This window comes from Chinchilla lanigera, unplaced genomic scaffold, assembly GCF_000276665.1.
Source record: "Chinchilla lanigera isolate Chin_1 unplaced genomic scaffold, ChiLan1.0 scaffold00087, whole genome shotgun sequence".
NCBI classification, from domain to species: Eukaryota; Metazoa; Chordata; class Mammalia; order Rodentia; family Chinchillidae; genus Chinchilla; species Chinchilla lanigera.
This window is the reverse complement of record NW_004955488.1, coordinates 9,294,560-9,320,399: the sequence shown is the minus strand read 5'-3', so window position 1 is coordinate 9,320,399 and position 25,840 is coordinate 9,294,560. Positions and strand designations below refer to the sequence as shown.

The following is a 25,840-nucleotide window of genomic DNA, read 5'->3' as shown; positions in this document are numbered from 1 at the left end:
CTTGGGATCTACTTTTTTATGCTAAAATGGTCTTAAATTTAGATATATAAATGATACAGAAAATTAAGATTCTTCCAAAAAATTGGTTGACTTATTTTGAAATATGTCCATTCTTGGTTTTGTGATTTTTTTTTTTTTTATGTTTTTCTTCACTTCAGATCCAAGATTTACCAGGAATTTGAAGTTACTGTACCTGATTCCATCACTTCCTGGGTGGCTACCGCTTTTGTGGTCTCTGAGGACTTAGGTCTTGGCCTAACACCTGCTCCCGTGGAGGTAGCATTTTAAGGGCTACACGTTAATGTCACAGTTCCATGAAGCTAAGAATTTCAGCTACTCAATAGATTATTTTATTTTTTGTCTTTTGGAGACAGGGTCTCGCTGTGTAGTCCAGGCTGGCCTTGAGCTCACTTTGTAGCCTGGGCTGGCCTTGAACTTGGAACGATTCTTCTGCCTCAGCCTTCTGAGTGCTGGGATTACAGGCGTGCGCCACCACACCGGGCTACTCAATAGATTTAAAAAAAAAGTGATTGCTTATGTTACCATAATTTAGAGATCTGTTGGCTTTGCCTTTCTGCTTTCCTTATGTTTCAACTTTTAGAATGTCAGCTATATTCAATCACTAGATGTGCTAGGTCTCTATTAACATTTGGGTAGAAAAAATTTATTATTGAGCTGATCGAACAACTTCCAATGGTGAGAAAAGAGAAGTGTTTCCATGTGTCCCTCGAGGATGAGAAGAACTTTTCAAGGTGTCTCCTAGCACATATGATTCCTTCATATCTCCTTGGTCAAATTGTATCACATTTTGTTTCCAGTTACTAAGAGGAGTAAAAATGATAATGTATAGCTTAGGCCAGTGCTGTCACTTCTGATGTACAGTACCTGAAGCCCCCTACTTGTAACAGTCTGTGTTGCCTCTTTACCATCCCAAAATGCAATTCATAAAAGTATAACATACTTACATTCATGGTTTCAAAAAATTAATATGGTATCCTAAGTTGAAGTACTAAGGAGAAATAAATGGACAATAATATATAACAACATAATATGTATTTCAGGGTGTAAGTGGTCAGGAAGCTTAAATGTTGACACTAGGCAGAACCACCCTGAATGTAACAGTTACGAATGCAGTTTACCTACAGGTGTTGAGCTCAGCTCAAAAACCACATAGTGAGCAACTTTTGGTAAAGTTACACACAAAACAAGGTGCAGTGGTCTCTTGATTTCCAAAGCAGTTGTATCTGAAAAATTAATTGCATGTTGAAAAATGCTTTGGGTTTATGTAAATTGGAATTGTGTTGTAAGCCCAGAGCATTTTAAATAGGTACTTTATCTATGTAAATGTCTACGGAGAAATTCAGGAATCATGAACAACATGAGACATTTCTTCATTGATTAGGACTCCCTGAGCATGGTGCAACTTCACCGCTGGGTTCCAGTAACACCCTCCCATCTTGGTGACAGCCCAAGACACCTTCACAGATGTCCAAATACACCTCTAGGGGGAGTTTCTGCCACCAGTGACACCACTGGCTTAAACCAGTTCAGGTTTAGCTTCAGAGGTAGAGGATGGGTTGGATATCCCCTACAGGCTCAGCCGATTTCAGAAATGGATCACAGAGGAGGAGGGGTGTGTGCGCGCCAGTATGAAAGATATCCCCGAACTTCAGCTTTCTTTGTTGTAAAATAGGAGCATGACACCCTCATACTATTGTAATGAGTAAGTGATATAATTTATGATATACTCGGTTCTTGGTAGGTGATTAACAATGTGTGGTGGTTATTATGTTAAATAACATCAATCAAGTCAGTTTGCTGTCATTGGGATGAGTTGTTCATGCTTGCTGTTGATAGACAAGGAGACATTAGTAGATGGACTTAGGCGCTTAGGAGCTTTGTGGGGATTGCTTTTGATTATGTATAATTTTGACCAGAATAATGAATTTGACCAGACTTTTGACCAGAAAAATTATGTATAAATTTGACCAGAATATGAAGCATTTTGACCAGAATAAAAAGATGCATTTCCTATGTTCTTTCCAGCTACAAGCCTTCCAACCATTTTTCATTTTTTTGAATCTTCCCTACTCTGTTATCAGAGGTGAAGAATTTGCTTTGGAAGTAACCATATTCAATTATTTGAAAGATGCTACTGAGGTAACGTATCCCGGATTCTGTTGCTTGTTTATACTTCAGGAGAAAACATGCAGAGATTAGGTGGGGAGATATTTGGGCATCTAAGCATGTTACACTTTCCTGGGAGACTGAACATAGATGTGCTTCAGGGCTGTCCTTAGCACGTCTCTGCACTCCCTCCTTGATTTCCAGCACAGCTCTCCCTGTTAGCCCAGCATTTTCTTGTGGTCTTGGAGACCCCTTGCTTTTCATTGTCATTCTGGGTCTGTTTTGGTTGTCCAGCACATATCGCCTTGAAGATTTGATGTGACACGGAGATGCCTTTAGTGAGGAGCCTGACCTACCCTGTGTGTCCACACTCCCCGTGACCGGACATGTGCCTGTGTCTCCTCAGCCAGTCACTGCCTGGAGGCCGGGGATGAAGTCTGCTGTTTGTGTTATGCCCACAGTCGTGGGAAGCAGATAGTTAATGTTTTTCCCCGGCAGTAACTAGGGATACACAGTTAGCTTTACAGGGTGAAAATGCTACAAGTTCTTTAGGCACTTTATCAATATAGTGCAGTGTATTTTATTTTAATAGCTAGGGATTGAGTGCAGGGCCTTGCTTATGCTAAGCACACACTCTACTACTAAGCTGCTTTTTATTTTTTGCTTTTTGGTCTTTTTTGAGACAGGGCCTTGCTGTGCAGTTCAGGCTGGCCTTGAGCTCACTTGGTAGCCCAGGCTGGCCTCGACTCACAGCAATCCTCCTGCCTCAGCCTCCCCAGTGCTAGGATTACAGGCGTGCGCCACCATGCCCAACTGCTTTTTATTATTTAATTCTACTTTTTTTTTTCTTGTACAGGGAATCGAACTCATGACCTTGTGTTTGCCAAGCAGGCGCTGTGCCACTGAACCATATCTCCAGCCCTTAACTGTACTTTGTAATCTAGTGAGCATGATACGAGCAAAAAAACCTGGAGTCAAAAGGCCAACTGCCTGGTTTGCCGCTTACCAGTGTATAACTTAATTGTAGTTTCCTCATCTAAAAGAAAAAAAAGTGAATCATAATTACTATTTACCAAAAATATTTTGAGAAGTAGATGAAAAAATAAATTGGAAAACAGTTTGTAAAATACAAGGCCTAGAACAAGCCTACTTTATGAGACCAACAACTTGGCATAGTTTTATTTTATTTTTTTATTTTTTTTAGTGTGGCATATGTTTCAGGACTAATGTCTGAGTAACACTGTTCTTGGGATAAGTTTTGTTTTGTTTGTTTATTTATTTATTTATTTATTTATTTTGGTACCAGGAATTGAACTTGGGACCTTGCACTTGCCAGGCAAGCACTTGTGCCACTGAGCTGTATGCCCGGCCTGGGATAAGTTTTGCAGACTCTTTGTCTTTTCTGAGACAGGGTCTTGCTATGCAGTTTAGGCTGGCCTTGAGCTCACTTTGTAGCCCAGGCTGGACTCGAACTCACAATGATCCTCCCTCTTCTTCTGAGTGCTGGGATTACAGGTGTGCAGAGGCTCTTAATAGAGTAATAGCGCTTATCCTTTTTCTCTTATGCTTTTCTGATGGGACCAGTGTCTTCTGGGATGTCACAGTTAAGTTTGGCTGGTCATGATAGTAATACTGTATATAACTTTCCTGTAACAACCTTATTACTCCTGGCATAAGGAGAGAACTTGATGGTAGAAAGGACTAGAAATGGAGCTAAAGAATTTCTTTCCCCAGTTATATTGAGGTGGGTGGGGAAGGCACAGGCATTGAATGTTTTCCTGACATCCTTTCTTCATCTTCTTAGCTGAATGTTTGTCTCATCTTTTCTGGTTTTGAGCCTCACAGATTGAATGTGGTGATAAGACCATACTTTACCCAAGAGCATTTATTATCACAGAACCGTTGGTGTTTTTTTTCCTTCTAGGTTAAGGTCATCATTGAAGAAAGTGACAGATTTGACATTCTAATGACTTCAAAGGAAATCAGTGCCACAGGACACCAGCAGGACATTCTGGTTCCCAGCGAAGATGGTGCAACTGTTCTTTTTCCTGTCAGGTCCACACATCTGGGGGAAATCCCGATCACAGTCAGAGCCATCGCACCCATGGCCTCTGATGCGATCACCCGGAGGATTTTAGTAAAGGTAAATATTTGGAGTCTTACATAAACAAAATGGAAATACTTAATTGAAAATCAAACAAGGTATTTTTTCTCTCAGTTAAATTTGTTGGCAGAACTAGTAGGTCATTTGCTCAGTCCTCCTGGTCGTGCCTGATTGTTTTCTCATCTGCGTATAAAAATATGATACATGAGTGCTTTAGAATTTCTCCTTTGTAAGCTGAAGTGGAAATACAACCATGAAGTCTCTTTTATAATCTTTTACACTACCAGCTGTGCTACATGTGATCTTGTTAAACCACGGTCAAGCTGGTAAGTAGATTGGGAATTCTGGAGTTCCCCAGTTCAGGTAGAAGAGGTTTTGTAGACTTCTGGGAAGTATTAAAAAAGACAACTCAGCATAGTGGATAAGCCCTTGGGCCTGGGATCAGATAGGAGTGGGTTTGAACTCTGCTTTATTAAATGTGATTTTGAGTAAGGTATTTAACTCTTCTCTTGGATAACAATGAAACCTGCCTCAGAAGATTTTGCAGTCCCACTTGCCTGTCTCCTTTGTCATTTCCATTGCTGTTTCATGAAGCATTCTAATTAGCCAGGAAGCATATAGATTTGAAGTCAGAATCAAGAAGTGCTAGGTACATATCTAGCTATTCACAAACTGCAGACACCATGGGCCCAATATCTGTCTTTATGTCCACACACAGTTCTCTGTGAAGAAGCTGAGACCATGTTAACTTTGTCCTTTTTTTTTCCTGATAGGCTGAAGGAATAGAAAAATCATATTCAGAAGCTGTCTTGTTAGACTTGACTGACAAACAAACTACCCAGGAAGCGTTGAGTTTCTCGTTTCCCCCTGATACGGTCAGTGGCAGTGAAAGAGTTCACATCACTGCAGTGGGTAAGAACAGAGCATCACCATGTATTAGTATTTCTATATAATAATATCTATTGTTCATCTATTTACAGATGTATTTTCATATTACTAATGAGAAGAGATCGTAAAAGTTCTTGTTTGTGCCAGCCACTGATTGCAATGGAATAGCAAGTTCTGTCCCTTAGGTTAGCTTCTCTCCATCTTCAGGGTCTATGTGGCTCACCTGGGTTCTACATTTCTAACAGGCAAGAGTGCTGCTTCTGTCTGCAGACCACACACTGAGTTGCCAGGCCCCATACTGTGGCTTGAGCGGGTTTATTGCTAAAGGTAGAGCTTCTGGCTTCTGCAGCTCCCGACCCCTGGGAAGTACCAGAATTCTCTACGAAGCTTTGTAAGACACACAATGTTGGCCCACTTGGGAGGCCCAAGGGAGATTTTCACAGGTGAGGCCCTGAGGTTAAGGAACGCACGTGTGTAAGGCGTTGGCAACAACAGCAGGCAGCATGGAGCACAAGAGCCGTCAGAGCAAGAGCTGCCTGCGTCTTTATTGTATAATTGTTATACCCGTTGTCATCTCATATTGACATCCTTATATAGTACCGTAGCCAGCACATGTGAGTTTACCTATGCTAAGCTGTGGTTACATAACTATCCCAATGTGCGCCTGCAGTAGACAAGCAGGGTCATGTCCTCGGGTGTCCTTAGATGCCCCTGAGCTTCGAAGCAGCCTGAGTGGTTCCCCATACACAAATAACTTGAAACCGACTGAATTAGAGTTTCTGGGCTCTAGCTAGGGCTGGTCCGATTTGAAAAGTTTCTACAAGTGTTTCTGATAAGCAAGGGCTGAGAATGACTGCTTGGAACAGTTCTCTGTGAGGACACAGCGACCTTCATAGCGGGAAGCTGCCCACTGAGTTAGTCCGTTTTCCGTGGTCCCATCAGGAACTTAAATCTTCTTTTGAATTAAGCATAACTGAAGTTGGGGTCCTCGAGAGAAACATACCAACAGGACGTATCTAAAGGGAGGTTTATTATGAGGAATGTGCTCGTGCCAATGTGGAGGCCGAGTGGTCCTGTGAGAGGCCATTTGCAAGTTGGATGTCCAGGACATCTGCTGGAGTGATAAGAGTGAGACCCAAGGCCAAGAGCTGGTGGAGTTGGTGATGTAAAATCCAAGATGTGATGTTCAGACTTTCGCGTGAGCCAAGGTAAAGGGCAGACAGCCCCTTTCTTGGCTGTGTGAGCTATTGCCCTCCCTGGTTTGGGGATGCCCACCCATACTCCTGAGACCCTCTGCCTTCATCAGGCCATGGATTCAGATGCGTGTCTCTTCCAGAAACCCTGGAAGACACACCCAGAGATAGCATCCATCAGATTCCTCAGGGCTCTTTGTGACCTACTGAGGTTGACATGTAAAATGAGCTATCACAAAAGGTTTTAAAAAAATATAATTATGCTTTACAAATAACCAAAGAAGAAGATTTAATGAGTGACATCAAAATAGTTTGTTAGGCTTCAAGGCATCAAGACCAATGGAACTTTTTTGGAGTTCTTTCTTTTAATTTTAATATTTATTAATGCATATTGGCAGTACATAATGATTACTTTTATTGTGTGAAATTGGTACCTTGAATCTCACCTTTGTGACATGTAATGCTTTTTATGATTGCCACAAAAAAATGATCCCTGTACAGAGGATTTTATTTGGAATCCTAGATATAATTTTTAGAAGGAATTAGTTAAGTTTTCTGTTTATGGGAATTCTACTTAAGTATATCTCCCACAACATTGGGATGCCGGGGATACAGCACTTGCACAAGTACACACACACACACACACACACACACACACGCATGCACGCAGACACATGGAAACATCCTTGAAGATTATGAAGATGTATACCACCCACCACTTCTGAAATAAGTTGAGCCTATCTGTGGTCATTAAAATACTCTTAAGATTTAATGTTTATGCTTAAAATAAAGAATAGATTTTTCAAGTTTTATTTCCATATATTCTTAAACCTATCTTGAAACCCAGAATATATCAATTTTAGCTTTTTCTTTGGATTTTTGAGATTTTAAATGTATGGTTCATTTTGAATGTTAAAAAAATGCGACCTGCAGTGGCAGGAACATGACCTGGCTCACTGTTGACATCTAAAGTTGAAGGTCTGCTGGTAGGGTTGTAGCCTGTTCGTAAGAAAGAGGTCTTCCTTTGTTTCTTGCATAAATTATTTTTGAGGGTCATATTTTTGGTAGTATTTGGACTTGAGATTATGTAAATTTTTAAAATAAATGATATAGATGATAATTTAACAGTAGTGGGATCAAAATGAGGAACTCAGCCTCCATATATCTTAATTTTTACTTATTGCCCTGAGCCATGACATTAGAATGCTGATAGAAGGGCCTTTTAAGCATGTCTTTTGTTCAAATGTAGTTTACCAAGGTTTTTAAAAATTTTTTTTGGTACCAGGAATTGAACTCAGGACCTTGTGCTTGCCAGGCAGGCGCTTGTGCTGCTGAGCTACATCCCTGGCCTAGATTACCAACTTTGAACAATATTCCTAATCTTTTTTGCTGCTGAGAATCATTGAAAACTTACACTTGTTACCTTGCTGCTGCTCAGGAAAGCACATTACAAAATGCTGCCATTCCTGCTGCTTTAAGAAATACCGTTTCTCAAGGATTTGTAGCATATTAGTAAGAAATCAGGATAAAGTTATGTTCTCATGAAAAATACTAATAATAAAACATTTCTTTCCTGTATGAGAATCATGATTCCTAATAATCAATTCTGGACACTTTTTTCAAGATTTAAAGGAGAAAATTTTTATCTAATATGTATATGTCATATCTTCAACCAAAGCCGGGCATGGTGGCGCATGCCTGTAATCCTAGCACTCGGCAGGCTGAGGCAGGAGGATCATTGTGAGTTGGAGACCAGCCTGGGCTACAAAGTAAGCTCAAGACCAGCCTGAGCTGCATAGCGAGACCCTGTCTCAAAAAGACAAAAAAAGAAACCTCAAAAAACAAAAAACAAACAAATATCTTTAACCAAGCTAAAAGCCTTCTCATTTACTACATAATTTGCAAGTTCAGTACCATTGCATTGTTACTGTTTGGCCGCATAATCCGGTGTAGAGTTTGTACTGTGCTCCTGTTTGGCATGTGACAGATGCCTTCTGTATGGAGTGGAAGACTCCTTGCCCCTGACAGGTGAGTTGTTAATCGCGTCTGCCCAGTGACGGCAATGTCTTACCCTTCCAGGAGATGTCCTCGGTCCTTCCATCAACGGCTTAGCATCTCTGATTCGAATGCCTTACGGCTGCGGGGAGCAGAACATGATAAATTTTGCTCCGAACATCTACATTTTGGATTATCTGACTAAAAAGAATCAGCTGACAGATAATGTAAAAGAGAAAGCCCTTTCGTTTATGAGGCAAGGTAAGATTTTTAGCAGTGCCTTTTTATTTGTGCAAAAAAGTCTGTTCTCTTTTGAGGCGGGGTTCACCCGAGGTGCATGGTATTTCATCACAGTTGGACTTGTCTTAGTAGGCGATGGGGGATAGATGGTGCTGAAATGTACTAGACGTTAACTCACTGACTCCTGCTGGGGGTATGCTAGCTAGTACTGGTTTCTGGAGCAGTTTGTGTTCTCCCAGGGGATCTGAAATTGAAAACTAGAAATCTAAAGGAATGAGCGATCATTTATTTACTGCATATTTATGGAGTATTTCCAGTGCCAGGCTTAGGCCTAGTGCTGAGGAGCGGAGGAGGTGGAGCCTTTTAGCTCAAGGAATTCACCCCCAGTGAGAAGAGAGCGTGTGGGGTGGGACCTGCTCCGTGCATTTAAAATGTCCAGCCGATGGGGCTCAGAGAGACGTTTGTGTGAGGGACCTGCAGGCACCTCAGCAAATGCTGCCCTGGCGGTGACTGTACCCTGCCTCCTCTGAGAAACTGACCGGACACCGGGAGTGTCAGTCGCTTGCTAACAGCAGCAGTTAGCTGTCTGTGACAGGGTGTTCCAGTCACTCCACACCTAACACCTCGGTGCTCACAGCGAGGGTCAGCATGATGGCATTTCACGGAGCTGAGGGACAGAAGAGTTGCTTGAGTTTCCCTGCCTGTGTGGTTTACGTTGTGTACGCTGTCCATCACACTCATGAGGATGTGAAGGGCTATACAAAATGATGGGGAAAATCACCCAGTGTACTTTAAGATAAGTATAGTGCCACTCTTTTAAATTCATAAGCTTTTCTTTTTTTTGGTACTGGGAATCAAACTCAGGACCTTGCGCTTGCCAGGCAGGCGCCTGTACCTCTGAGCTATATCCCCGGCCCATAATTCCTAAGCTTTTAAAAATTGTTTGTAATGAATGGCTTATATGCCAAGAGAAGCAAGCTGTTCTGCTGACTTCTCCACAGAATTAGAAAGCTTGGGAAAGATGCCATTTTGATGTGAGCCTCTCTTTGGGTTTTCTCATTGCCCGGAGACCTGTTTACCCTCAGCTAAAATCTGTGTAATAATAGTAATTTAAAAGCTGTTTATTTTTTTTTTTGTTTTTCTCTGGTACCGGGAACCGAACTCACGACCTTGCGCTTGCCAGGCAGGCGCTTTTGCCGCTGAGCTAAATCCCCAGCCCCTTAAAAGCTGTTTAAAAGCTCCACACAGGCTCCCTTGAATTCTCACAAAAGCCTTAGGAGGTAGGTGTGTGATTTCCATCTCACAGCTGAGGGACGTGAGGCACCTCTGGTCACCCCAGGTGCTCTGGCTGAACCCATCTCTTCACACTAGGGAATAATTCCAGTTTGTGATTTCCCGTGTTGCTAGAAGCAGCAGGATACAAGAGGGCCAGGAATGGTGTCAAGGTGTTTAGGTCCTGCCCGTGTGTAAGAGGTCTCCGTGGGGTTTGATAAAATGGGAGAAGCGCGGGGTCCGGTGGGGGAGGACACACTAAAGGTTAGAATCTGCAGTCGTTCACAGCAGTGTGAGCCGGAAGGTGTGGGATCCAAGGAGATGAGTGTTCATCACCCAGAAGTCTCCGTGGAGTGGGGTGCTGCCAGCGGAGGCTGAGTAACCTTCTGGGCCACGCCAGGAGCAGTGTGGAGCATGAGACCAGGGTTTAGAGTTTGGGTCAAGTGTGACCTGAGCTCTGATGTGAAGAGGGAGAGGAGAGATATATTTCCCTCGGGTTAGTGCCAGGCCCTGTGTGCTCTGGGGCTGCCTCTCAAACCCAGAAGGTGGTTAGCTCCTGTCTTACTTTTCTCATTGCTGAGACAAAATAACCAACACCCAGAGTTAAAGGAAGAAAGGTTTATTTAGCGCATAGTTTGTAGAGGTTTCAGTCCATAATCAGCTGGCTCCAAGGCAGGGTGGCTGGGCAGAGGGACATCACACAAGAGAAATAGTCATGGTGCCTGAAAGATAACACAGTCAACAATGTTGTGTGTAGACTACCTGCCCTAGGGTGGGAGTGGCATTCACAGCCTTAATCTGGGCCAAAACTAGGCCAAATCAAAGGACCGATTTACTAATCGCATACCCTTGATCCCTGCACCATATACTCTAGATTCAACCACTTCTGAAAAGCCCTCCGCTCCCTTTCCTTTCACTTCTTTTTCTTGTCTCTTTGAGACAGGGTCTCACTATGCAGTTCAGGCTGACTTTGAACTCACTTTATGGCCCGGGCTGGCCTTGAACTCAGAAAGTTCCTCCTGCCTCAGCCTCCCGCGTCCTGGGATTATAGGCATGAGCCACCACGCCTGGCTTCTTTTCACTTTTTGAAACAGCATCTCCTCTGTCATCCAGGATAGCCTTGAACTCAAGAGCCTCCTGCCTCAGCCTTCTGAGTGCTGGGATGACCGGTGTGTGCCAGCCTGACTCTTCTTTTTGTCAGTCAGGTGCTGTTTTCCTCATGTGGCCTAAATGGGCTTTCCCCGTTGAGTTACTCTCATTTATAGCATCACTTCACTTCATTTTCTTCACTTACTGTTGTTTGAAGTCATCATCCGTCCTCTGCACTGGAGAGCGAACTCTTGTCTGGAGGGTGGGGCCGGCTTGGTCTCCTCATCGCTGCATCCTTGCTTGGGTACCTTGGTGCGGGCAGAGTGGGTGGGTGAGTTGTCAGTAGGAGCATTTCCCTCGTGAGGCTTTAGGTTCGATTATCAGCATACCCTAAAGATCCCACCTTCCCTTGGCGTGTCCTTAGCAGCCAGGAAACATTAGCAGTTATCAGTGGCTTCCGCTCGGTCTCCTTGGAGCTGGCGAGGTGGCTGTCGAAGCTCAGCAACATGGAGCTCCCGAAACACATCCTCTCACTGGCTGAACTGAAGTACATTTCAGGGTGGTGGGCAGGTTTCCTGTGATGGTGCTTTTCGGTGTGAGATAGTGTTGCATTTCAGAGACTTACTATTTTCTTTTGCCTTAACGTTTGCCAAAGTTCTTTGAATACAGTACAGTTGTTTTATTTTTTAAGACCTTAAAGTGGCTTTGGTCTGAGTCATACTACATTGTCATTTATGAGCTGCATGCTGCTTCTTTGAATCATACTTGGCCCGCGGCCCCTGTAACCTAACCCGCTGGTGTTTTGGTCAAAACAACAGCTACATCATTGAATGAAATATATTTCATTGTTTTTTTTTTTAAAAAAAGGTAGAACCACAAAATGAAATATGTCTCTCATAAGGATTGGAAATCCTGAAATTGTTAATGGAAGATTTAAATCCCGTGTTTTTCTCAGCTATCTGAAGGGTGCTTGAAGCTGCAGTGGTGGTGGTATGGTGCTTAGAGGTGCGAAGTTCTCCCGGGGTCGGGCCCTTTTGGAGGTGCTCCTGCGTGGATGGAGGCTCTCCTTCTCTGGGGTCCTCTGCCCTCCTGCTGGACTGAGTTCGCACTTACACTCCAGCTCTGGTGGATCTAGTCTTGAATTGAAGGAGTTTGTGTCAGTGTCTTCTGCTTTGTGTGTGTGTGTGTGTGTGTGTGTGTGTGTGGACATTAGGAAATTATTCTGGCTTTCTGTGATCCCTGATCGTCTCAGACAAATAAAAAGATCTATCTATCTATATTATATATAGTGACCCTTCACCTATTGTGGGAGTTACTTTCCAGAGACCCCCGCGATACATGAAAATCCATGAAGTAGCAGCGTTATATTTATTTTATTATTTGTATATACTTTAAGGCATTATAAACCGTTCCTATACTCCTATAAACCTTTCCCACTCTCTTATTAACCTTTCCCACACTCTCATAAACACTTCATGTGCTCTTAAACACTTTCTACACTCTTAAGCTCATGTGATTTTAACAACATGTAAAATTCTATATGGGACCTCGATGTGAAGTGGACAAGGAGAGATGCTGAATGTATGGGCACAGTATGGGAAAGCAAACAGACTGATGCTATGGTCATTGAGCCAATCAGCGCCCAGGATACAGAACACAGTGCTGTGATTGGTCGCCTTCCATTCCATCAGCCAGCAGTGTGCCGAGTACAATCTCATGTTGGCAAACTTGTGCAAGCAGTAGTAATGTACTGCATTTCCATTGTGTACAGTAGGGTATTCATCTGCTGATGAAATACATACTGTATTTTATTTCAATTTAATATTCTTTTAATATGTTTGCATTAACATTTTTATATTTTTTATATTTTAAATTTTTAGGCAAAAATAATTAAAAGCATAAATATTATATAAATACCTATATACAGCAAAATCCCATGATAGAGGGAAAACTCCGTGATACAGAATTAGATATATTTTTTAAAAAACCCTGCGATACAGTGAAGCTCCAGTAAGTGAACTGTGATATAGCAAGTGATGACTGTATAGTTTTTTCAAGGTTATATAAAAACTAAAATGAGAGGTCAGGCATGTTTTCACACACCTGTAATCCCAGCACTTGGGAGGCTGAGGCAGGAGGATTGTTTCAAGTTCGAGACCAGCCTAGCCTACCAAGTGAGCTCAAGACCAGCCTGAACTGCATAGTGAGACCCTACCTCAAAAAGACAAAAACAAAAACAAAAATAAAAACAAAACAAAAAACCCTAAAATGAGAAAGTGAACTAATGTAGTATTCATAATAATGCTTTTATCACGTATTTTCCCTTCTAATTTATTTTTGATTATGTAGAACATTAGCATGCTTCCAAAGCTTACTTTTAGTTTTTAAAAATACTCAAAATTTTAGCTTATCAGTACATGCATGTCGTACATAATGCTTACAGTCCTTGTGGAGAGTCCATACGTGTCCACAGGGCGTCTTAATTCCTTTTCCCTTCCCTTCCCCTTCCTGCCCTCCCTGCCCCACCCATCCCTCGGTCCCCTTCCTTTTGTACCGTTTGCAGTATGTGGTATTTGCACCTCTTCTGTAGAGCTGGTACATGTACATAACCCGTCTCAGTTCCATTTGTCCATCTCAGTTCATTCCCTTGTCACCTCCCTCTGTCTTGATTCCTGTCCCCCTTTTCCCTACTTCCTCTTGCCTTTCATTTTGCTCTTTATTTTTACTTTGGGTTTCTTATATAAGAGAAACTATGTGATATTTAAGCTGGTGTGTTGATTTATTTCACTTTGCATTGTGGTCTCACGGTGCTTCCATTTTCCTGCAAATGACTCACGCTTATCTTCCTTTATGGCAGAGTTGTAATCCACCATGTGTAAATACGTTTTCTTTATCCATGCATCTCTTGATGGACATATAGGTTGCTTCTAAGATTTAGCCATTGTGAATTATACCGCTATAAATATGGGGATGCACACATCACCGTGGTGTGATGTCTTTAACTCTTTTGGGAAGAACCTAGAAGGGGACTAGCTGGGCCAACTGGTATTTTTAGTTTTAGTTTTTTGAGGCATCTCCATACTGATTTCCATGGTGGTTGTGTTACCTGGTAGTTCCTTTTAGAAATGGCTCTCTGGTTAAAGGCATTCCAGGTGCTTCCTTCTCGCTCCAGTCAAAGAATTGAATGAAAGAAGCTAAAAACAGTGACAGGGTTTATTTGAAAAGTGAGGAGGTGAAGGAGAAACTGGCTCTGGAGAGCAAATTTGGGGTGAACAAGAAAGGGAAGGAGAAAAACAAAAGTAAAAGTACCCTGGCCTAGAAGACACAGGGAGGACTACCATGTAAGAGACATATTCAGGGCTCCTTGTACATCTTGGTATCCCATCATGCCTTTCTTCCCAGCCAGCCTAAGCCACACCTAATCTCCTGTCTCAGTTGTATCAGTTTACACTCCCACCGGCAGTGGAGAGGGGTTCCTTTTTCCTGCAGCCTCTCCAGCACTTGTTATTATTTGGTTTCTTGATGAGGGCCATTCTTTCCTAGGCAAGGTGGAATCTCAGTGTTGACTTACTTTGCATTTCGCTAATTGTCAGTAACGCTGAGCATTTCTTTATTGGCTATTTGTACTTCTTTTTCTGTGAAGTATCTGTTCATTTTGCTTACTCATTCTTTGATTGGATTTTTTGGGGATTTAATTCTTTTGAGTTCTTTGTATATTCTAGATATGATTTCTCTGTCTGAGGAATCCCTGGCAAAAAATTTTTCCCAGTCTCTCGGTGGGCTCTTTTCTTGTTGGTTGTTCCTTTTGCTTTGCAGACTCTTTTTAATTTAATATGATCCCACTTATTGATTCTTGGAACTGTTACCTGTACAACTGGGGTTCTGCTCAAAAAGTTCTTGCTTTCACTACAACTTTGAGAGTGCTACCTACTTTGTCTTCCAGCAGTTTAAGTGCTTCTGGTTTAACATTTTGTTCTCTGGTTCATTTTATTTTAGTTTAGTGCATGGTGAGAGATAGGGGTCTATGTTCAGCCTTCTGCATGTGGATAGCCAGTTTTCCCAACATGGTTTATTAAAGAGCCTGTCATCCTCTAGTGGTGTGTTTTTGGCCCTGTTGTCAAAGATCAAGTAATTGAATGTACTTGGAGTTGTTTCTGCATCCTCTGTTCTGTTCCATTTATTGTCATGTCTGTTTTGTGCCAGTACCATTGTTGTTGTTTTTTAATGACTGTAGTCTTTGTTTTTTTTTTTCTTCCGGTACCAGGAATTGAACTCATGACCTTGTGCTTGCCAGGCAGGCGCTGTGCCACTGAGCTAAATCCCCAGCCCCTAATGACTGTGGTCTTATAATATCTCTTCAGGTTGTGTATTGTGATGCCCTCCACCTTGCTCTTGTTACCAGGATTGCTTTTGCTATCCTGGGTCTCTTCTGGTTCCTTCAGAATTTTAGCATTGTCTTCTCCAGTCCTGTGAAAAATGCTGTTGCAATTTTGACTGGGATCGGTCTGTGTGTCAATTTTGGAAGTAGTTGTAAGTGTATTCAAAGGGTTGTCTTTTCCTCTCCTTAGCACTTGTAACTTGCTTTATTAGTTTCTAGCTTACTTTTTTCTCTCTTTCTGAAAACATGGATGTTTTTTATTTTCTCTGTTCTTGTATTGAAGGTAGTATATACTATATATACAATTTTAGATTTTGTCCTTTTCATTTAAGAGCATATCCAGGGCTGAGTGTGGTCACACACACCTGTAATCCCAGCACTTGGGAAGCTGAGGCAGGAGGATCCTTGGGAGTTTGAGGCCAGCCTGGACTACAAAGTGAGCTCAAGGCCAGGCTGAACTGCATAGTGAGACCCTGTCTCAAAAAGACAAAAAGAAAAAAAAAAGAGTATTACAGAGATACTCCTTGCTGTTTTCACAGCTGCATAGTGTCATTGTGTGTGTGTTTCATTTTTATTCAAGCATACTCTGCTTTGGCAATCTTTAGGTCATTCCCAATATTTTACAATTACAATAATGCTGCAACAAATAATCTCCTGCTAGATATTTTCGTACCTTTGGAGGTGTATCTGCAGGACAGATTCCCAGAAGTGGGGTAATTGGGTCAAAGGATCAGGACATTCTCCCACATAGTGTTCCATTCTGAATTTCCTCTACTGATGAGTGAGCACTATCTTCTTTATGGAAAGAGTTGTCAGACTTTTGAATCTTTCTAATCTGATGGGTAAGAAATGGCAGCTCAGTGTAGATTTAATTTGCATTTCTCCTATTAAAAAGTTTTTTTTTTTTTTTTTTTTTGAGACAGGGTCTCGCTATGCAGATCAGGCTGGCCTTGAGCTCTCTTTATAGCCCAGGCTGGCCTTGAACTCCCAATGATCCTCCTGCTTCAGCCTCCTGAGTGCTGGGATTATAGGCATGTGCCACCACACCTGGCTCTCCTATTAAAAAGTTGAACATTTTTCTTATATTAAAACCTGTCTGTATATATATTTTTTTGTCTGTACTTTTTTTGCTTTGTTCATGTCTCTTGTCCCCCCCTTTTTGCTTACAAGATTTAAAAAATCTTTTCTCCTAAGTTAAGAAACTTCTTTATACATGTTTATATTATATAAACATACAAATAAAATTTACATGTTAATTTTATTCATATTAGTTATTCGTCCATCTTATATGTGGCAAATGACTTTTTTATTTTTGTTTTTAGGACAGGGTCTTGGTATGTTGTCCACACTTGTCTTGAACTCCTGGGCTGAAATGATCCTCTTGCTTCAGGCTCCAGAATAGCTGGGACTATAAGCGTGTACCACTGGGCTTAATTCTGATTTTTTTAAACCTCACATGTAATGCATTTTGTCATGAAGAGTTTAAAAACTTTTTAAATAGTCAAATTTATTTTTATTTTATCACATGGGTGCTTAGAAAGCCTTTCTCCATATTCCCATGGTAGAGAGTAATGCCTTTTATTCACCGAGAGCTTGCCATGTAAAAGGTACCATACGAAGGGCTTCTCATATATTATTATGTGTAATAGTAGAAAGAGATCTATGAAGCATTTGAAGACAGTGGTTTTTGAATCAGATCTTGTCTGACCTACATTTACTGCCTACCAGTTGTGTAACTTTGCTTGTAGTATTTGTATTTTCTGGGTGCCAGTCTCATTACTGACAGAAGGAGGTCGTAACAGCATCTGCATCTGAAGGTTGCTATAGGAATTGCTTGAGTTCCTACCTGAAAGGGCCTTTAACAGTTCTTGGCACCTAGTCAGTGTTGAGTGAAAATTGGCTACTACTGTGTGTCTTGGTTACTTTTCTGTCATTGCTGGGACAAAATACCTGACACCCAGAAGAAGGAAGGAAAGGTTTATTTAGCTCACAGTCTGTGGAGATTTCAGTCCATACTCAGCTGGCTCCAAGACAGGGTGGCACATGGCAGAGGGCAACAGTTCATGGTGGTGGAAAACAGCAAAGCAACAAGAGCAAAAGGGAGGAGTGTCAGCGAGCAGCCTCTTTCTCTCCCTTACATATGCAAACTACCCGCCCAAGGGCAGTGTAGCACTCATAGCCGTGAATCATTCAAAAATCTAGAAACTTACCCCATGACCTCATGAGGATTTGGGGGCACATGCAGACACAAACCATAGCACTGTACTAAAATATTTCAGTTCTGGACATAAATATTATAATCTAATGCTCTCCTTTCCAATTTTTTTTATCACTTTAAATGTTTGTATTCCTTTTATTGTAGATCTTAAAGATTGCTGTGAAACAGTATCTTCTGTATTACCATAATTTAACTTTTATTCTAGTTTAGTTTTTTGGGGGTGCTAGGGGTTGAATCTGTTTTAGGTATCAACATTGTCCCTCCTCTATTGCTGGCCTAAGAAAAGAAAGTATTGCTACTCTCTGTTTTGTCCTTAAACTTTATTATACCATAAGTAGTAGTTCCCTTAGGCAGCAGCAAACGATTTTAGATGAGTGTGGATGGAAACCACTAGGGGACACTCGAGAGTTAAGTACAACTCTGCCTCTAATTTGCTTGGTTTTGAAGGGTGGAGGTGTAATCAGTGCAGCAGTGGTCTTTTGAGTTTCGTTCAGGGGATATGACAGTTCTTACTTTTTGCATTCTGCTCGAAAAGTACTGGTATTTTAAATTTCCTATGACACAACATACAGAGTACTCACAATTCAGTGGTGATGCTTCCTTCTTTCCCCTTCTCTACCCATATTTCCTCAGTATGCAGCCATTATTAGAAACTTTCATTCATGGCACAGGGATTCCACTGAACATCAGTTTTTGTGTCTTCAGGTTACCAGAGGGAACTTCAGTATCAGAGGGACGATGGCTCTTTCAGTGCTTTTGGGAACAGTGATCCTTCTGGGAGCACTTGGTAAGTGTTTCGGCAGTCAAATTTGGATTGTGGAGCGGGCTTTTACCAGGTCATAGTGACCGTGAAGTTGACAGACGTGACACTATATATAGATTTGGCAGCTGCTTTTCTCATAGTCTGGTTTTAAAAGTTATTTATTTACTTATCTTTGGTTTTTTTAAGACAGGTTCTCACTATCTAGCTGTCCTTGAACTCACTACGTGACCCAGGCTGGCCTTGAACTTGCGGCAATCTTCCTGTCTTATCCTTCTGGGTGCTGGGCTTACAGGCATGTGCTACCACACCTGGCCAAAGATACCTTTTTAAAGCCTGATTTTTTAAAAAAGCCTGATTTTGAAACATTAACACATGAAGCGGTTTTTGGTTAGAAAATGCAGATCATAGTTCCTCTTTTGTTTGTGGGAGACGCAAGGATAAAAATACTTTATGATAATGGTGGAGTTGATAAGGAAAGCTGGTCACTGTGACATTGTTCTTTCCATAATTTCTGACATGGTTAGGGCAAGTGTTTTGTTAATATGGTCTGTGCGGTCTCTTTAAAGTTATATTATTTGACAAACAAACAGTGATGGGGTTCAGTAGCGAACATCCAGAGTTTTGCCCTGAATGAAGTCTCTAAGTAGCCGCCATCTTCTGTTTCATACTCCAGAGTGAGACTGACCAAAAATGTCAGCCCGCTTTCCATCACTACGGCATTCCAGAGGTGATCAACTTAGAAAGAGAAAAGCTTAACTTGAGGTCCTAGTCCTTGCCCAGTGGCCCTGTTGGCTTGGGCCTGTGGTGAGGCAGCACATCATGACAGGAGCCGAAGCAGAGTAACCACTTAACCTCATGGCTGGAAAGCAACAGAGAAAGGGTCAGGGTCCCCAAATACCTGTTGGGGCACATCCCGGTGATCTAAGGACTTCCCACAAGGCTGACCTCTCAAAGGTCCCACCACCTTCCAACAGCATTGCTCCGTGTGCCTTTGGGGATATTCAGGATCCAAAGTATAGTGCTAACTGTATCCGTCAGTCCAGACTGGGTGTTCTGGGGGTAGCAAGCACCTCCTAAATCACAATAGCGTGTAAACAACGGTCTGTTTCAGGCCCATGCTGCATTCCAGTGGGGGTCAGCAGAGAGACTGCAGTCCGTGACCTTCTTAGCAGGAGGTTCCAGCTGCACAGCATTGAAAGCAAGGCTGGAGGGTCTGGCACTGGCCTTTGGTGCTTCATACTCACTTTATCATTGTTAGAGATGCTCACATGGCTGCGCCTAACTTTATGGGGCCAGGGACGTGAATTCCTCTGCATAGTCAAAGTGAAAGAGAACTGGGCATTGTTAAGTATTAGTAATGTTTATTGAGCTGATTCAAATTTCCTCATGTCAGGAGTCAGGATATGGATCCATAAACAGAAAGATTTCTTAGTTTCATTGCTTGACATTCTTTTCACTCTACTATATGTTCCACATCAGGTTGGCAAACATTTTTCTATAGAGGGTCAGATACTAAATACTGTAGACATACTGCACCAGAGAGATCTAAGTTGCATAACCTACCTTCTTTCCCTGCCCTCCCTCGCTTCCTTCTCTCCTTCCCTCTCCTCTTCCATCCTGTTCCCTCTTTTCTTCACTTTTTCCATTTGGAAATCCTCGCTGGGTGTTGGCGGCAGGTCAGGGTTGGTGTACATACAAATACACCCTGAGCTGCACGGATTTGGGCCAGACAGGTTTGGCTCGTGAAGTGCAGTCCTGTAGGAAAGAAAAGTAATCCATTTTCCTCACTCAAAGCATTACACTTTGCTTGTAAACTGTGTATACTTCATCTGTGCTTTGAGGCTGAATGGAAAGTACGTGGGATTTTCTTTGGCAAATGGCTAGGACAGTCTACAGATGGGTAACCTTGGACAACTTACTTAACTCTCCTGGGGTGTCACATGTTCAACCTATAAAAGAATGAGATGGGATTAGATGATTGCTAACTTCCTTTCCAAATCTTATCTTTGGAGTGGACCTGAAACCCCCAGCTGGGCTCAAGTGGAATCAGGCCCACCTTCTAGGCTGGGGGTTACCCTGTCTTCTCCTTTGCACTTTTTCAGATTCTACCTTGGATGAGTTTTCTGATGGGGAAATTTTCACTCAGTGTCAATTTGGAATGTATTTATAGTGTGTATTTTATGTATTTTTTCCCCCTTTCATCAAGGTTGTCAGCTTTTGTTTTAAGATGTTTCCTTGAAGCTGATCCTTACATAGATATTGATCAGAATGTGCTGCACAGAGCATATAATTGGCTGAAAGGACATCAGAAATCCAGTGGTGAATTTTGGGAGCCAGGAAGAGTGATCCACAGTGAACTTCAGGGTGGCAGTAAAAGTCCAGTGACACTCACAGCCTATATCGTGACTTCTCTCCTGGGATACAGAAAATATCAGGTACTTCCTCTTTAATAAATGATAGGTGGGAAAGCCAAGGAAGGCAGATCTTGATGGGTCAAATATGTGTCTGGAAACTTCAAAAAACATTTTTTTTTAAAGACATAGTTTTGCTGTGCAGTTCAGGCTGGCCTTGAACTCACAGCGATACTTCTGCTTCAGCTTCCCAAGTGCTGAAACTACAGGTGTGAGCCATCACCGCATTTGAAATCTAAATTTGTGTACCCTCTGCTTTGTATTTATGGCTACACTCCAAAATCTGAGAATAATAATATTAAGTCACTCTCCCAGAGTAGTAAGAGGGTTCCAAAAATGCTTTATAATGTAGGTAATGTACTTGTTATTAGTAGCAGAAGTCAAGACTTTTTTTTTTTTTTGGTCTTTTTTGAGAAAAGGTCTCGCTGTGCAGTTGAGGCTGGCCTTGAGCTCACTTTGCAGCCCAAGCTGGTCTTGAACTCGCAACTGCCTCAACCTCCTGAGTGCTGGGATTACAGGCGTGTGCCACCATGCCCGGCCGTATTTTATTATTGTTAGAGGAAAGATGATTTTTCAGAGCTTGAGAGTGTTACAGGGTAGTTGTTTTAGAAATGGCTCCCGCATCAAAAGTGCTCCAGGTCCATCTTGATCGGGACGAAGAATCGAACGAGACAAGCCAAAAAACAGTGCCAAATGTTTATTTGAACAGTGAGGGCTAAATGGGTGTGAGACAAACCAGCGCTGCAGAGCAAAGCTGGGCTGAAGAAAGAAAAGAAGGTAAAAGCAAAAATAAAAATACACACCCAACCGGGCCTAACCTGAAAACTTAAAAATTGGGCATTTCTGTGATGGCCGCCCTTTTATGCCGTCCACATCTCGTGGGAGCTCGCGAGAAGTTGTACATACGGGGCCTTTGCGTTGCCCTGGAATCTTGTAATTGACAGGTCCCGTTCATTTCCCTCAGCCAGCTTTGCCACATCGTATCTTCTGTGTGGACAATGTGTTCCAGCAAGGTGAGGTTGTGAAGGAGTTTTTTTTTTTTAAATTTTTAAAAACATTTCTGAAGTATCTTGGAACAGTTGCAGCGTCTACTAGCTTAGTGCAAAGTACACGCTGAAAAGCCAGTTACGTGGGCATGGATGCCAAGGTGAAGGTGAGCGTATGTGGAAAGTTATTTTCAGGATCCTAATTTTGCTCCAGAGCTGTCCCGGTGTTTGATATCTTGCTCTTTACTTCTCCGGCATTTCACAGGGTCAGCAGCCATTCTCTGCACTGAGCTCCTGCTCTTTCACTAGCTCAACACTGAGCTCACAGAAGATGGACTTTTCTCTACATTTAGAGGTTGAATGTTGAGATTAAAGTTGAGAAATGTTTTTCTCAAGCTATTTTTCTGCTTTCATCTGAGTGACTGGTACTCGGTTAAACAGTGGGAAAATCTACACTTTTTGTTCCTTGTTTTATCTGAAGAACGGGCCCTGTTTCATTATAACTGAAAAGCAGTATTATTTTCAAAATGCATGGCAGCTCTGTAAATATCAATATGTGTCATTAATTTCCATTGCCTAGCGCTGGGTAGGTGCTTAACAGACACTGAAATTACTTTTTGAATGAATGTAAAGTACTTTTTATTTTAATGTGAGCTAATGGGTTATTTTGAATAATAAAATATGTATCTTTTCTTTCAAGCCTAATATTGATGTGCGAGACTCTATCAACTTTTTGGAGTCTGAGTTCAGTCGAGGAATTTCAGACAATTACACTCTAGCCCTTGTAACCTACGCACTGTCCTCCGTGGGGAGTCCTAAGGCCAAGGAGGCTTTGAAAGCCCTGAGCCAGCGTGCAGAGGAGCAAGGTAAAGGAGGGACCAGAAATAGCTGGGTTGAATGGGACCTGTAATCCTTGTTTACTGAGGAATCTCCACACTGATCTCCTCAGTGTTGCACCAGTCTACACTCCCACCAACAGTGGAGAAGGCTTAGGGCATTTTTCCAGAAGAACTGAAAACATTGTACCACAGCAATATATGTGCACCCATGTTTATAGCAGCACAATTTGTCATAGCTAAATCTTGGAAACAACCCAAATCCCATCAATCGAGGAATAGATAAAAATGATGTATTTTTATACAATAGAGTACTACTCAGCCATAAAGAAGGATAAACTCGAGACTTTTTCAGGTAAATGGATGCAACTCGAGACCATACTCATAAATGAAATAAATCAGACTCACTGTGTAAACATTCATATTGTCTCCCTAGTGTAAAAACCTGGAAGAGTAAATAAAATCTTAAAGGTACAGTAGACATTATGAAGAGGAAAGAAACTGCTCAAAAGGCAAGAACACCTGGGATGAGGGAAAAGAGAAAGGAAAGAAAGAAGGAAGGGAGAAAATATGTATATATACATACACAGGATGGCTAAGAAAATTGTACTACTAATTTCTGTTGGTTTATTGAAAAGAACAGTTAGTGTTTATTTGACCAATCTTACATGCCTGTATCTGGTTGTCTGAGTAATCAATTTGAAGATAACAGTATGTAATACAACAATCATTGTTAATTTCCTATCACCTTGTTTGAAATTCTTTATCATTTTTATTGTTTTTGTGTTGTTTTGTTTATGTCTTTGTTTTTGTTCTTTTCTCCTTAAAATTAAAAAAAAAAAAGGAGGAACTGGGCTCAGGTAGTTAGGCTCTTAAGGGATACACACATAAGCTAGTATTTTGTCTTTAGAATGAGATGAAAAATAAGCCATGGAAGGAGATCAGGATGGGCCAAGGGGTTCTGATGCCTTATGCTCCCCAGGAGTTTTGTACAGAATTGCACGCCTAGGAGTCTCCTTCTTGGAGATACGCTCTGCACTATGTAGTGACTCTTCGAGTTGCTGATGCCATTTCTGATTTGACAGCCTTTCGTGCTCCCTGGAACCCTTGGTTCTGCAGGACTTGAGTTTCAGCTCTATTTCTTTTTTTTTTTTTTCTTTTGAGACAGGGTCTTGCTATGCAGTTCAGGTTGGCCTTGAGCTCACTTTATGGCCCATGCTGGTCTCCAACTTGCAATAATCCTCCCGCTTCAGCCTCCCGAGTGCTGGGATTACAGGCATGTGCTGCCATGCCCTGCCCAGCTCTGTTTCTGAAGCTTGCCTTTGTGAGCTTCCGTTTCTCAGTCAAGAGGAATGACACCTATGTTAGGGTTGCTGTGAGAATTAAGTAAGGTAATATGCAGAGCCTGCCTCATAGCAAGTGCTCAAAATAGGATCTAAATGCAAATATCAAAATGTTCTGCTAATAAACATGGTAGGTTGTGTGTGTGAATCTTTTTTTTTTTTTTTTTTGAATGGGAACTGCTTTTGTGTTACAAAAGGACAGGAAGCATGGGTATAGTTACTCCTAAAGTGATCTCTGTACAGTAGCCAGAGGTCCAGGTGTGTGTGTGTGTGTGTGTGAATGAGAGGTTTTAGATGGTGCCCTCTGATTCCAAGTTCCATTCATTCCAGAAGGAGTAACCATAGAAAGTGCTTGGAGGTGAGAGACTACAGGAAATATTATATTAGCAGGAGTTTAGACAGAATCCTTGTTCCATATTCCAGTGCTGAAGACTGGATAATTACTGCAGAAGCCGAAGTGATCCTTGGCTTTGTGGGATGTCGCATTGCAAGCAAGCACAATCACCACCAAAGTCCTGGGGGCGCCACGTGGGATGGTGGTCTGGGGCTAGAGCAGGATTGTGTCCAAGAAGATTGGCGGCTTGGCTAGGGTCCTTCAGGATTTTTTGCAGGAGAGGGGGTGCTTGAATTTTTGCACTTATAGCTTCAGCTTTCAGACAACAGAAAAGGGAGCAGAGTCGCAGAACGTGAGAGATCCAAGGACGGGATTCTCTCCCATGTGTCCTAAACTCTTTCGGGGATGATTGGCTCAGATAAATTGTACACATGACTTGTGAAACACAGTGTATTTTTCTTTTTATTTATAGCTGTTTTGTCTTGAGGTAAACTGGAATTTCTCTTGGGAAAAATATTTTAATTAAATCATTCTCAAATACAGGTAATAGGAAGAGATGAAAATTTATAAGTTGTAGTAGTTTGGAAAGTGACATATGCATAAGTGAATGTTCCTCTACATATACATATGTGAATGTTCCTCTACATATACTTAAACATATACATATGTGAATGTTCCTATGCATGCATGTGGTGTGTGAGAATGCTCATATCCCTGCTTGGCTTGCACATACGCACAGATAAAATGTATTTTCATGCAAGTCAAAGACTGCTCGGCCCGGTAGGGCCGTTTAATACCGACTGAATGTCGTTACCTTTCTCCTGCAGGAGGTGAGCGGTTCTGGGCGTCGCCTGCGTCCACCCTGTCCCAGGGCTGGCAGCCGCGCTCTCTGGACATTGAGGTGGCGGCCTACGCGCTGCTGTCCCATTTCCTGCAGGGGCAGGTGCCCCAAGGCATCCCCATTATGCAGTGGCTCAGCAGGCAGAGAAGCGGCCTGGGAGGGTTTGCGTCCACGCAGGTGAGAGATGCAGTTGGTCTCCCCTTTACACTATGTACTCATGTATTTTTAGGAATTACGTGATTTTTTCCTATGACTTTGTGAAGTTACTTAGCAGTTTATAAGTTGTGTAACTTAAAGATTTGAGGCGCTAATCTAATTTTTTCTCGTGAATTTTCTGATACTCATATGGAGCCGGCCGGGTCCCGTCTGTGCTAGCTCCCGGGCACCCGCGGAACTGATTTACAGTGGATGCGCAGGTCCACACGCGGACTCTTCTGAGCTTTCCGTGTGCTTTTGGCTGAGGAATCCGAGTGTGGAGCAGGTCCTGGACACGACTGCGCGTGCTCCTGGGACAGCTTGAGATGCAGCTGTGTGCACAACTGGCTTCCTTCTCTCGGCAGGACACTATTGTGGCCTTAAAAGCCCTGTCCGAATTTGCAGTCCTGATGGACACGAAGAGAGCAGGTGTCCAAGTGACGGTGACGGGGCCGAGCGCACCGCATCCTGTGAAGTTTCTGATTGATACACACAACCGCTTTCTCCTTCAGACAGAAGAGGTGTGGAAAACGATCGCTACTTAAAATTCTGCATGGATGGGTCTTTGTACTGGGCTCCTTCCTTCCTTCCTTTATCTCTTTTTCCTTTCCTTTCCTTTCCTTTCCT

At 42.2% G+C, this 25,840-nt stretch overlaps 1 protein-coding gene across 1 annotated transcript in view; it reads left to right on the top strand.

The window, feature by feature from the left end:
• Positions 1–25,840, top strand: part of Cd109 (CD109 molecule) — a gene marked incomplete at its 5' end in the record, with an annotated part of 96,948 nt that overhangs the window by 57,955 nt on the left and 13,153 nt on the right. The window contains 10 exon segments of the mRNA XM_013504426.1: positions 159–276; positions 2,047–2,160; positions 4,052–4,270; positions 5,005–5,143; positions 8,392–8,568; positions 18,210–18,291; positions 20,474–20,702; positions 22,365–22,530; positions 25,005–25,195; positions 25,579–25,734. Coding sequence (XP_013359880.1) covers positions 159–276; positions 2,047–2,160; positions 4,052–4,270; positions 5,005–5,143; positions 8,392–8,568; positions 18,210–18,291; positions 20,474–20,702; positions 22,365–22,530; positions 25,005–25,195; positions 25,579–25,734 — 1,591 coding nt within the window.